The sequence below is a fragment of the Eucyclogobius newberryi genome, unplaced genomic scaffold (genome assembly GCF_026437365.1).
Source record: "Eucyclogobius newberryi isolate DKJ021-1_F unplaced genomic scaffold, fEucNew1.0.hap1 SCAF_8, whole genome shotgun sequence".
Lineage (NCBI taxonomy): Eukaryota > Metazoa > Chordata > Actinopteri > Gobiiformes > Gobiidae > Eucyclogobius > Eucyclogobius newberryi.
The window spans coordinates 22,958,529-22,972,001 of record NW_027316500.1 but is presented as its reverse complement, the minus strand read 5'-3'; the positions used below and the strand labels follow the sequence as shown (position 1 = coordinate 22,972,001).

The 13,473-nt window shown below is 38.3% G+C and overlaps 1 protein-coding gene across 1 annotated transcript in view; it reads left to right on the top strand.

Moving 5' to 3' along the window:
* sorcs3b (sortilin related VPS10 domain containing receptor 3b) overlaps positions 1 to 13,473 on the top strand; it is a 125,358-nt gene that overhangs the window by 48,902 nt on the left and 62,983 nt on the right. The window contains exons 3-5 of the mRNA XM_072436846.1: positions 7,182 to 7,275; positions 9,698 to 9,856; positions 9,932 to 10,005. Coding sequence (XP_072292947.1) covers positions 7,182 to 7,275; positions 9,698 to 9,856; positions 9,932 to 10,005 — 327 coding nt within the window. The remainder of the gene's footprint in view (positions 1 to 7,181; positions 7,276 to 9,697; positions 9,857 to 9,931; positions 10,006 to 13,473) is intronic.

Genomic DNA, 13,473 nt, shown 5'->3' with positions numbered 1-13,473 from the left:
TTCGGAAAATATGGTTGCTTTGTGTGAAATGGAGCTTAACTATTTGTTATGAGCTTATGCATATGTAAAAAAAAAAAACATTTTCTATAATGGAAACGCCGTTTATGTTTCCTTTACTAAAGAATTTAAAAGGGGCACTATATGATACTTTAAATAATTTATTTGTATAAAGATTAATTGAAACCAAATATATTCTGAAATAAAGGCATTCATATTTCATTATGGGTGTTTTTTATTTTTTTTTACTGAAGTAAAGCATCTTGAAAAATATGCACCCTTGGTGTGATGGAGCTTGTGCCATTTCAAAGCATTCCAAACGTCACAGTTTGCCAGCAGGGGGTCCAAAGAAGTGTTGGTGCCCCGCAAAGTGATACAGAAGTGAAATCAGACTAAAACAATAGCTGCTCGCTTCAAAGCTGAGGCACATCTCAATGAAGCCAGTTGAACGCTGCAATGACAATGAGTCACATAAAGAGGCTGACAGACTTTAAAACAAGTACTTTCTGGAAGACTTTCAACGTCGGCTGGTCAGATTTATAAACAGTGAAGTGTTTATGCATTATAAAGTACTATTTTTCCATTTATTTAAAGGACATCAGATCCCCTTTTCAAACAAATCTGCGGGACATGTTTATATTGACTCTGATATCTCATCTTCAGTCCAAGTTATGTCTGTGCCAAAATTTTATAAAAATGCAAAAACGTGGCCCTAAAAACATTAGGGTAATATATGCGGCGAGAAAACTCTGTTCTGGAAGTGTGATTTATGGCGCTCTCCTCCATCGGGATGTGAACAATCTACTTAAACTGAGAGCCAATATGAAGTATGTTTTAATAAAGCCTCTCAAGTAGCTCACAATGAAGGATCTCTCTGTCTGTGCTTCCTGCAGCGTCATGAATATAACAACTGAGGCTGAGAGCTGGAGCCTTCACAACTATAACCTATTTTCTGTTCATCAGCTGCTTAGGAACTTCACACCAAAAAGTTATTCCACTAGAATCTAGAAGAACCTAAATAACATGTGGATAAATTATAAATAATCTTAGCTATGCGATATGCTTTATGCTTTTAGCCACGTTATTAATATATTCATCATAAAGTCATTTTTTTCTTAATCTTTTGAGACCAACCATGGTGTACTGTATATTTGTAGTTGTGGTGATATTGTATTGATGTTGTAGAGAGAACAAAAAGCCTTAAATATCTGAAAGAAGGAGGAGCTACATCTATTTGAATGAGAATTAATTCATGCTATATTAATAATCCACCCACTGCAGAGGACAATTCAACCACACTGGCATTAAAAAACATTCAAGTTTACATCCAGTGCTGCAAATGTGTCTTGTTTTTGTGTATATATTTGCACTTGAACATTTTCCGCTGAATTTATGCACCTCATCTGATCTATATTTTTTTCATGAATTATTTGATGAATAAAAAGCACCAGACAAATTGCAAATATGGCCAACGCTATTTCTAGCAGTGACTCTTCTAGAATAGCAGTGTGGTCGCAATATTTATCTATTTATTTATATATATATATTTAAGTAGTAGCATTATTAATTGCAAGTATTTTCGAACTTGACATTCAGTAATTAAAATTATACGTTAGAGAAGTTATTACTTAGAAATTAGCAATGAAAGCCTGAAAGGGATCGTGCCAAGAGATCAATGTAGCTCCCTTAAAAACACTACATTTTAGATTTAACATTTCATAATTTGTTTCAGATCCTGTACACACACTTAAGCCGTAGTGCCGTGGACAGTATTCTTGGCCGAGTACACATTCAGAGTGCTTCTCCTACCTCAGATTCTGACCTGTAGTCCTTTTGCTACAAGGCCAATTGACATGCAATCTCTGCTGTATGTCTATAGTTAAGTCATTGAGTATGCATTGAGCTCTGAGTTACGGTGGCCTGTCGGGTCATAAATAAGACTGGAATTTATCGGGGATTATACCACAGTGCCTCTGATATGCCCTCCTCTCTTCACCTCCTCCAATAGCCTACAGAGAACTCATTTCGATTTGAAAGACACAAGGAGTAGCAGGACCACCGGCGCCCCAAGCATCCACTTTGAAATGAATATCTGTTCCACCAGAGGCACCACTGAGATTTACACCTGACTCGACACGTTCTGAAATCCCATATTGCGTACAGGGCGTCTTCCATCATCAAGGTGTCTGCCTAACGTTGGGATGATGACTAAATTAGAGAGCACCTCGGGGTGGCGTGGTGCGCTTCTTAGCAGGGGCGTCACCATCTTATGAAAAGAATTTCAGGGGTAAATGGTTCCTATGATCACACAATGAATGATTCAGGAGAGCAGCTCGAGGGAACTTTCAGCGACACTAGATCACTGGCTGAGAGAAAAGACACAAAACACTTCTCAAGAATGTGTTGGTTTGAAGATGATACGCTTTGATTAAGTTCAAGTACTATTTTCTGATGTTTTGATTTAAGTGACTGTCTTTAAAGAAAGTTGAGGAAGTTATTCAGGAAACAAGTTTTAAGTATGTTTGGTCTTGTGTGCCAAGGGATTTTTACTGTCCTAAAAACGTGAAAAACCAAACCAGTTCTTTTCAAACTCTTTGCAGCAGACCATAACGTGCATTTGTCTTAAGCAGGATATACCTGCTCTCCAGTGCCTGTGCAGGACAGGGCCTGGTTAGTACTAGAATGGAAGACCAATTGGAACACCAGGTGCCACATTGTGGTGACAAAAGGAAATGTTGTTGTGTCCTTAGGCAAGACACTTCACCCTCACTGGGGGTACAGCACTTTGAGTGCACTGAAGGTGGAAAACTTGTATAAATACAATGTGATAATAATACAAGCTTCCTATTTATTCACCGCAATGAGAAAGCACTTTTCACAACCTTAATAACAACTAGCATGCTAACAGCAGACTAGCTGAGAATAAAATGCCTAAATAGCTGCTTTTGCAATACATTTTTACTGTAGCAAAACATACTTTACTACATTAAAAGTTGAATGGACGATTGTTTTGGCCCAAATCTGAGTCTTATTTCCTCGTGGCGTGGAGTGCCGATTAGTCCTGCCACGTATCAATCATAAAACGCACCTGCCGCTCACCTGCAGCCGCAGGCCAAAACCGTACAGTGGACTCAGCGACTAGGGAAGACATTCAGACACAACCAAAGTCTTGAAAATGTTTCCTATAACAGAAAACTGAAACCCAAGAATACAACAAAGTACTACTTAAAGATTAACGAATGAAAAAATAAGTTATTTATAATATTAACATAACTTGAGGTCTGTTTTAATGCATTAGTGTAAAACTAAAAGTCCAAACTTTGGACTAAATGTGACTTTTATGTTCACCAGTATGTGCCATAGCTTTTTTGGGTGTCTCTTTTGTTTTTCGTCTTTTGTATATACCTTTTAAAAACTAGAAAAAAAGAAAAGAAAAGAAACTTTAAAAATAAAATAAAATAAATACATACATACTAGATTTGAAAAAAGTTCAGGAGCTATTCTTCAAAAACAAAAAAAAACACTTCACTTCAAAATCAGCCGCTAACTACACTGTGAAGGCGCAGCGCTTATCAGTTAATATTAAGTCCCAGAAAAAAGCATGATACGTCTCCTTTAATATTATAATTTACACATTAGCAGTAAGGCCGCAGTTATTTTATTACTTGGTTTATGGATTTTTAAATTAAATATATTGAACAGGCACGCGACGTGCAGGTGAGTGTAACAATAGTTTTAGCGTTTTGCATCAGTAGAACAGACGCTTCTAAGTGTGCAGCCTTAGTCACGGCAAAACACACTGGATAAAATGTGGTAAAAGGGTTTAAAATGTGTATTTGTGATATAAAGGAGTTAGTGCTGCCCCTAGCAGACAAGGAAACGGGCGCACGCGTCTTCTCATGCTCCCCCGGGGCCGCACGCAGGGACGGAGCCGCTTCGTCACAGACTCACGCAGGATTTTGACGAAAAATTCCTTCACGCGCTCTTATCTTTTGACTTAATACTGCTTTTTATATTTCATTTAATGCTATTTTGCCTTGTCGGCAGTACTAAAAAATATATATATATGTAATAATTTATTTTATTTATATTGTAGAAATCAATAATCTAAGTGCGGCGGATCCATAAACCAAGTAATACAATAACTGTGGCCTAAGTTGTATTAGAAATCGCAGCAGTAAAGTGGTCGTGCTGTATCATTGTTCGTAGAGTTTGAGGATCTTGTGTGGTGAAAATGATTAGCTTTTATTGTGCCAAAGAAACTTCACATTATGGCAACATCATAATCAAAGACAGACGTTGTGACTGAACAGAGAAAGACAAAGCATGTAGAGGTTCCAACTCTTTGAAAAACAATGTCAACAAGCAAATGGCATCATTCAGATTAATGCACAGACAACGATAGCAGACTCGGCCTATCTATCCAATTATGTGTCGGAATTACATTTGGAGGCAGTCAGGTAGTAACTGAGCGAGATGATTGGCCGGCGCTGCGCTGGAGGGAAATGAAGATTGTTATGACAAACACATCTACCCTTGTCAGTGGAGGGGGACATGAGATATCACAATGTCACTGTATGCTGGCCATATTTGTTAGGATTGTATTGATGTAAATAATAAAATATCCACTTTCTGATTGCCTGCTAAAGAACTCACTTCCTGTTTTGCTTACATTGGGATTACACCTTATACTTACATTGTTTTATCACTCTGGAAGTTGGTCAAATTGTAACAAAACTCAGATATTTCAGAAGTGTATTACCGTAGTTAAAGTTGTTTTTTGTGTGTAGAAATAGAATTGATCATAAAAAGTAATTTCAAGTGTAAAAAAAAAACAACACTAAAAGACCAATGCATCATTATTATTATTTCTATGCATAATGAATTACTAATTAAAATAAAGGGGATTGCTTTTTTCTATAAATACATACCGGTAATCGTAATGTTTGATGCCATACGGTGGAACGAAGCAATACAACCTCCAAAAAGTTTGTAATTTCAAAGTTGTCCAATATCATTGAAATACTTCATATTCTTTTTTTTTCCAGATGGAGTTGGCTTGTCATTTTCTATCTATTACTTATCAACATAGTGCAGATACCAAAGCCACACTCCGTGCCCAGAATTCTTACTACAGTTGATGTGGCAGTATTTGGATTCAGCTTCACACCACAGTAAATGTAATTACACTTTTTTGGCACAAGTCGATTGAAACTCTGCATCTTTTTCATGACCTGACTACTCGCACTAGTTCACAAACGTAGGTTCTTTTTTTTTTTTAAAGTCAGTCAATTAGGGAATTTTTTTTAGCTTGTTGACATGTTCCGGCTGCTTAACTGCGAGTTATCTTCAGAACTGTAACTAAACAACAGAAGTTTGTGGATTATTTTAAGAAGACAAAAATAATATTCTCCAACTCTCTTTATATTCCTATTTTTACATGACTACTAGATTCATGATCCTATTGTTTAGCCTTTAGAATTAAGCAGTCAGTGACATGAATTGAGGAGGACTTGTTATGATGAATTCAGAGAAATTTACACCTCAAAAATAAGAGTTGGTCTGAACAGAAACACTTATTTGCTCTTTAATTTCCTTCGACACATGAACCTGCCGTGCCGACATAGCCATGCTGCTGTTCGGGGTTTCAAAATGCTTCAGGTTGCCAACAGAAGGCACCAAGACCTAATCAAAGTTTTCAAATGCAAAGTAAAAGGGCAATTACGCTTCCCATAGTGTTCATCATAAACTAAAGGACACGTCTTCTGCAAAATGTACTTTTTACTGTTAGTTTTTGTCCTGTTTAACATTGTTTTCTCATCAAAAACAGACGTGTTAAGCTTCATGCTTGTCTGGTGAATCATGTGAAGTAAGTCCTCTCACTGCCAGACACGTTCTGAACATTTCTGCTTTTAAATCATTAGCATGTCAAGCCAAGCAAGCTTTTTTTTTTCTTCTTCTTTTTTTTTTTTTTTTGATTTTGTGCTTCATAGGCTTTATTAGACAGGAGACGAAAGTGTGAAATGGGGATGAGAGAGAAGGGAGGACATGCAGTAAATGGTCAGAGTCAGGATTTGAACTCACAACACTGCGGCCGGCTGTATTAACCACTCGACCAATGGGCAGCACCAAGCTATCACCTGCTGCCTGTAGATGAAGTGCTAACACATGTAGTATCTGTACATCCCAAAAGATCTTTAAAAGGACATTACCTTTTCATCACTCAAAACAACAGTGACATTCACATTACTGTTGCGGAGCAAAGCAAAAGGAGTTCAGATGTTCAGATGAGCCAGCACATTGAGACCGTAGCACTGTGTCTATGAGCGGCCCCTGGGCCAACACCTCTATGATAACACAGAAGACAATTAACTCAACAAATGACTCCGAGGACCAACCCCTGTGGTGAACTGCATACTCTTTGTTCTCATTCCTTGGGGCCAGTTTCTCTAAGGCAACATGTTTAAATAGCTATATTTCACATTAAAACTGGCTCCATGTTTCACTGTCTGGTCGAAATCTGTAACTAAACCATGTGTGTTAAACGGGTGCCTCAAATACTGTGTTTGAAATGTGTTATAATGATGCCATATTTGCCATAATGTACGTTTCTTCATTACCCGCTAAAGATGGGTGAATGTTGTAATAGTTTGTTATGGATACATGTCATTTTGCTGGTTTAAGTTAAAATTGTCCAAATTATAGACAATAAGATTGATTGGTTGAGTTCTAACACAACTCCTACACAATTGGTGTCCACAATTCACTAGCTAGTCCCAGAGAATATGCATAAAATATCAGTGCCACTGTGTGGGAGGGGACAAGACTCATATACTACACACGAGAACGCCTCTAAGTATAAAGTTATGTATGCTTTGAGTATTGTTGTTCCAAAACATGAAATGCCAAAGGAAAGGTTCTCAAGAGCATGTATAAAAGCCACTAAAAACACATAAAGCATAATATGAGTTATTTAAATCCAATCTCTATCAGTATCTGAAGTTTAGCCAGTAAACGTAATCAATGAAAGACAAATGGTGTGCTTTAGAGGAGTCATTCAGGTCGCAGCAGGTCAATGATTTTAGCTAATGGGTTAAAATCACTATTATACTGAAATCTTTCTGGGGTCTTTGGGGTCCCAGGATTGATTTCTGTTTTTTAATGTGTTTCTTGGCTGTGTGCAGGTCCAGTGATTATGGAAGCACCTATGTGAAGCTCAAAGTGGGCTCCAGGACGGTCCTAAGCTACTTGTACGTGTGTCCCACCAACAAACAGAAGGTGAGCCTGACGCTTTACAGTCTGAATGTGCGATTCTGGACAATGATCACATGAATGCGCTCTCATTTCAAAGGTATATATTAAGATAAATATTAATACATTAAAGAAAATACTACTTATTAAACATAAACAAAAATAATGTTTTTGTCTGGAGAATATTTTGTTCGTTTCAAGCTGAAGTTCAGTTTAAAGACAAGCGGTGACCTTGGGCAGCTCATAAAAGTAAATTTTACATAATATTTCCCCATTCATATTTCATACATGTTTCAAAGTCGGATTTGCTGCAGTTGGTCATGTTGCATGACGTCATATTATATAGTGTTATGCACAAAACTGTGACAATTTATTAAAAATAATTGAAAACATTTTTAAAATGTGAACAATTATCCATACAACATAAAGAAAAGGCCTTCAGTAAGTTCCAAAGCAATTTTGTTACTTTATTCACAGAGTTGACAATAATGATCAACTCTATGAAGAAAGTAACAAAAGTGTCTTTTGAGGCTCTTATGAGATTAGATATTTTGCATGATCATTTATTTTTTTAACGCACAAAATAGTGCACAAAAAGCAAAAAGGAATTCAACGCAGTGAAATATTTTTTGATCTAAATAATATCAGTTTTTAAACTTTAGTTTACATTGTTGCCCTGTCATTCCATACAACACACGTTTGATTTTTTTTTACATTAATATAAACGGATCCATTACTTCCATGAATGTTCATATATGTTGAGGCTGCAGCGCGGTCAAATAGCCTCATGGCTAACCCTAACCCTAACCTTAACCCTAACCCTAACCCCTACCCTAACCCTAACCTTAACCCTAACCCTAACCCTAACCCTAACCCTAACCTTAACCTTAACCTTAACCTTAACTTTTAACCCTAACCCTAACCCTAACAACACACGTTTGATTTTTTTTTTACAATAATATAAACGGATCCATTACTTCCATGAATGTTCATATATGTTAAGGCTGCGGCGCGGTCAAATAGCCTCATGACTAACCCTAACCCTAACCCTAACCCTAACCCCTACCCTAACCCTAACCCTAACCCTAACCTTAACCTTAACCTTAACCTTAACCTTAACCCTAACCCTAACCCTAACCCTAACCTTAACCTTAACTTTTAACCCTAACCTTAACCCAGTTTTTAAACTTTAGTTTACATTGTTGCCGTGTCATACCAAACAACACACATTTGATTTTTTTTTTTACATTAATATGAACAGATCCATTAATTCCATGAATGTTCATACACGTTAAGGCTGCGGCACAGTCAAATAGCCTCATGGCTAACCCTAACCCTAACCTTAACCTTAACCCTAACCCTAACCCTAACCCTAACCCTAACCCTAACCCTAACCTTAACCCTAACCCTAACCCTAACCCATTAATATAAACGGATCCATTAATTCCATGAATGTTCATATATGGTAAGGCTGCGGCGCGATCAAATAGCCTCATGGCTAACCCTAACCCTAACCCTAAACTTAACCCTAACCTTAACCCTAACCCTAACCCATAGCCTCATGGCTAACCCTAACCCTTAACCCTAACCCTAACCCTAACCCAAACCCTAACCCAAACCCAAACCCAAACCCTAACCCTAACCCTAACCCTAACCCTATATGTTAAGGCTGCGGCACGGTCAAATAGCCTCATGACTAACCCTAAACCTAACCCTAACCTTAACCCTAACCCTAACCTTAACCCTAACCCTAACCCTAACCCTAACCCTAACCTTAACCCTAACCCTAACCCTAACCTTAACCTTAACCCTAACCCTAACTCTAACCCTAACCCTTAACCCTAACTTTAACCTTAACCCTAACCCTAACCTTAACCCTATTCCTAACCCTAACCTTAACCTTAAACTTAACCCTAACCCTAAATTTAACCTTAACCCTAATCCTAACCTTAACCTTAACCTTAACCCTAACCCTAACCTTAACCCTAACCCTTAAACCTTAACCCAGCGCGGTCAAATAGCCTAGCAGTTTCGGCCGCGCCCCGCGGCCCTCTAGACACTCCCATATGTTAATTGTTTGGTGTGTTCAATGGATGCAGAAGATTTACATACGTTTTTGTATAAGGTCCCATAATGGTCCTAACTAGGGATGGGCCAATATGGCCAATATGGTGCTGCTGTGGATGAATATTTGGCAAAACCAATATTTAAATGTTAAAACAACCGAAAGAAAACAAAATGCATTTACCTGGGATATAATTAAGCATCTTCTATGTCTATTTTTACTCATTGGTCTCTTCAAAAGGACAAATCTGATGCTCTAAGGACAAACTGGGACAGTCACATGGACACACATACTAAGGCTTTGTCCTAGCTATTTTGAACCACACTCCAAGCTCTTGCACCGGCGTTGAACAACCTCTCCTGATATTGAATCTGTGTTCTCCAGATACTGATGCTTAGTGACCCCGAGGTAGAGAGCGCCGTGCTCATCAGCTCAGATGAAGGGGCCAGCTTTGAGAAATACTCCATTAACTTCAACATGCTCAGCCTGCTCTTCCACCCGGCGCAGGAGAACTGGATCCTGGCGTACAGTCATGACAGTAAGGTACGAGGAAAAGGAATCCATCATGTGCTAGTGTGTGCAGGTAGAGCGATGTCTAATAACTGTGTTTTCTCTCAGCTCTACAGTTCAGTGGATTTTGGGAAGAAGTGGCAGTTTGTTCATGAAAATGTCATGCCGGGAAGATTCTACTGGTATGATTTTTCTGATAATGCCGATTTTGAATATTACTGAATTTTGCCACAAGCGCACACCAGTATTTTTAAAAAAAGTCTTAAAAAAATAATCTAATGTGTTGAGCAGAACTTTATATTTGGAGTTACCAACTTCAAACTTTCAGTATTTGAGTATTTGCACCGAGGAATACAGAATAATTGCATGTACTAAAACATTTTAAACTGCCCAAATTTGTTCTGGGGTAAATGCTTTTATCTATTGTGTAAGCATAGATGCTGTTTTTTGCATTGATTTGTATTTCTGCTGCCTTTCTTGCGATCATACAATTTCTACCTAGCATAATTTCTCTACCCACATCTTTGGCCCGTTTTGCTGTTATTTCCATTTAGCTTGCAACTCTTTCAGACCATCCTTCGCTGCGGTTGCACTTTTAATCGAGACATAGCAGGAAAAGTGCTGTCCATGTCTGGGGAGTCCTTGGACAGACTCTGACTGAAGTCTCGAATAGTGATGTTTTAAAAATAGATCTTTTTACCTTTCATTTCTGACACCAGTGACACCTTTGGAAGTCTCTGCCTCTCGCCTCGGGGCAGGTCACAGTCAAACAAAATACAACGTCGTCGGTTTTACTAAGACAAATGTTCAAAGGCAGTACATTGAGCTAACGGAGTGGCTTTGTCTTGACACGGTTGAGTACATACGAGATTGGAATTGGAAATAGAGTTTATGCAGATGACATCACAACATGAATCTGAATTTTTGCAGTGAGTGGCAAAAAGTCTTTCTTGTAGGAGCTCGAAACACTTTTAAAATGTGAAAGAGCCGCTACAATCTGATAACAAATATAAAGGTCTACAAGTCTGCTAAATATTCTGACATCTTAAAGAGGAAATCATGTAAACAATTGTAGAAAACCAGATAAAAAATAGGAACACAGCAGCTACGCTCACATTTATCATACACAGACTGATCATCTTTCTCTGAGTCTGTTTGAAGAAAATAAATGCTGTGCAGCAATTCAAGTCTCATAAAACTGATGGAAATAATAAATCACATTTTATCACTGACACTGACAACTGAATGTTTTGAATGTTTGAATTCACAAATTTCCGTGCATAAGCTCTTTACGATAAGCTTGATCTGACTCATCTTGACAACATGAAGTGTGACTGACATGTCTTCAACTGACCTCTCCCAGAAGTACAATTCATCATGATTGGAAAAACCGACATAGACTCCAAAGTCTTCTTAGTTTGGGCTGAAGGAGTTTATTTTACACATTTAAAAAAATTCTCCTTTGCTTTTGACCCATCCTTCCTGAGCAGTGGGCGCCTGACATGATGGGGTCAAGTGTCCATCACCAAGTGCAGAAAGGCTCTCCCAAAGTGTGTAATGTGGATTTTTCAACCATCCCCTAACTGGAGATTTAGCCTCTTGTGCTTAAATTAGGTTGATGGAAAGTCTAGAAAACACAAAACGCTTTTTCTGTCTTAAAAAACACGAAAAACAAAACTAGTTCATTTTCAACATTTTTCTGAAGTCCAAAGTTATCCTTCACATGTTTTCCCAGCACACTATTTATTCACTATGCTTTTTGCAACTGTTAGAAGCCCAAGTGACAAGCATGCTAACTGTTTTTTAGAGAATAAAACGCTCTATAATTAGACGCAGAACGCACTTGGTGGTGTCATTTTGAAAAAATTAATTGCGCTCAACTACATAAAGAAAAAAAGATTGTTGCTGACTCTTAAATTAATAACCAAGTACAAAAAAGTTAACTGCAAAAGTAACTTAACTGTAATTAGTTCATCAGGACCATCTATCTATTCAAAAATGCAATCAATACTTTTTTAGGGTTCTGTACATATATTTTTAAACAGACTTTGTTGCCAATGGAACTCTATAGTACCTTCCAGAATCCAGAAGCTCAAACGGCCAGTTCAGAAGGTGAGAGAGGTCTGACACCATGTTTTTAGCTTTCCTCAGTGTCTTTTCTCTGCACAGCTGGCTCAGAGGCCCCTGAGGTCTCCCCACAATAATGCCCTGTTCTCCAGCTCATGTGATAGTGCCGTGCAGTCACATGAAGCGTTGACACACCCCCAATATGGATTTATACAAAGATTCAATCATTTGTGAACTGAACTGATGCTACTGAGCTTTCTCAAGAGGTACAGTACAGTGTGGTTTTTTAACACCCTCAGCATTCAATTAGAAGTTCAATTTGACATCCACATTGTGCCAAGGTATTTAAAACCTTAAAACTGTTCACAATCTCAACACTCTCACTGTTAAGAGTGACAGGCTGAATGTTCGTGCTCAGATTGGAACATGTTAAAACAAGTTCCTTGGTTTTGGCCACATTATTTGAAGCTGACTTGTGTGCTCTGGATAGACGGCCTCAGCTGAGCAATGTTCTGACTCAGGAGACCAGTGACGGTCATGTCCGGCATATTTCGGCAGTGTCATCCATTTTAAAGTAATTTGTGAAAAAACTGAATAAACTGGCAACAGTACAGAACCCTGAGGAGAGCCAGTTCACAGGGCTCTGGACAATGACCCTCTGTGGGCGGCAGGAGAGGAACCTTCTGATCCATAAAACCAGTCCTGAGCTGACCTTAAGCTAAGCAAGTCTTTTAAAGAGAATATGTATTTTTATAGAATTAAAAGCTGAACTAAAATCCAAAAATAAAACCCTTGCAAATGCCTTGGCTTGAGTCAGCTGACACTTTGGTGACAGTGTTGAGCAGATTCAAAAATGCATCATCTGTGCCTCTCTTTCTTTTATAAGCAAATTGAAGCGGATCTTTCAGCGTGGCAACTGAATATGTTATATATGCTTTACCAGCACTCCATAGTTGTGCACAGTATGTTAGATGTATAGGTCTATACTTTCTCTACAAGTACATTTTATAAAAGTAATACAAATTAAAGCCGCAAGCGGCAATGATCGGCCCTCGCCACGCTGCCACGCCGCAAGAGGAGGGGGCGCTAACGCGCCCCAATAGTCCTTTTATTACGCCTACTGCTGAATCTGTGACGCTGTCACATCTTCTCCCCTTTGTTTTACCATCAAAAAGCAATTCTATTTTGAATTCTTGGCAAAATGTGCGGCTTTGCCGCACAGACACCGTGACTTTTTGTATAAAAATGTGGATACCTTTTGATGGTCCACCCCTGAAGATGAGTCTCACCAAATTTCAGGTTAATAGGGCTAACGCCCTGGGAGGAGTTGGTGAAAGTATTAAGTGTAAACATGTTCTGGCGATTTCCCCATTGGAATAACATGGGAGGTTTTGGTCATCGCTACGGCAAAGCCATAACAATTATGACATGGGTCTCATTGACATTGAAATTGAGTTGTGTGTCAAATTTCATATAATTTCGCAAAACTAAACATTTAACCTCCATATACAATCTGTAGGGGGCGCTGTGGCGCCAAATTAATTTATTTCACTTCAAGTAGGTTTAGGGCAAAGAGTTTAACA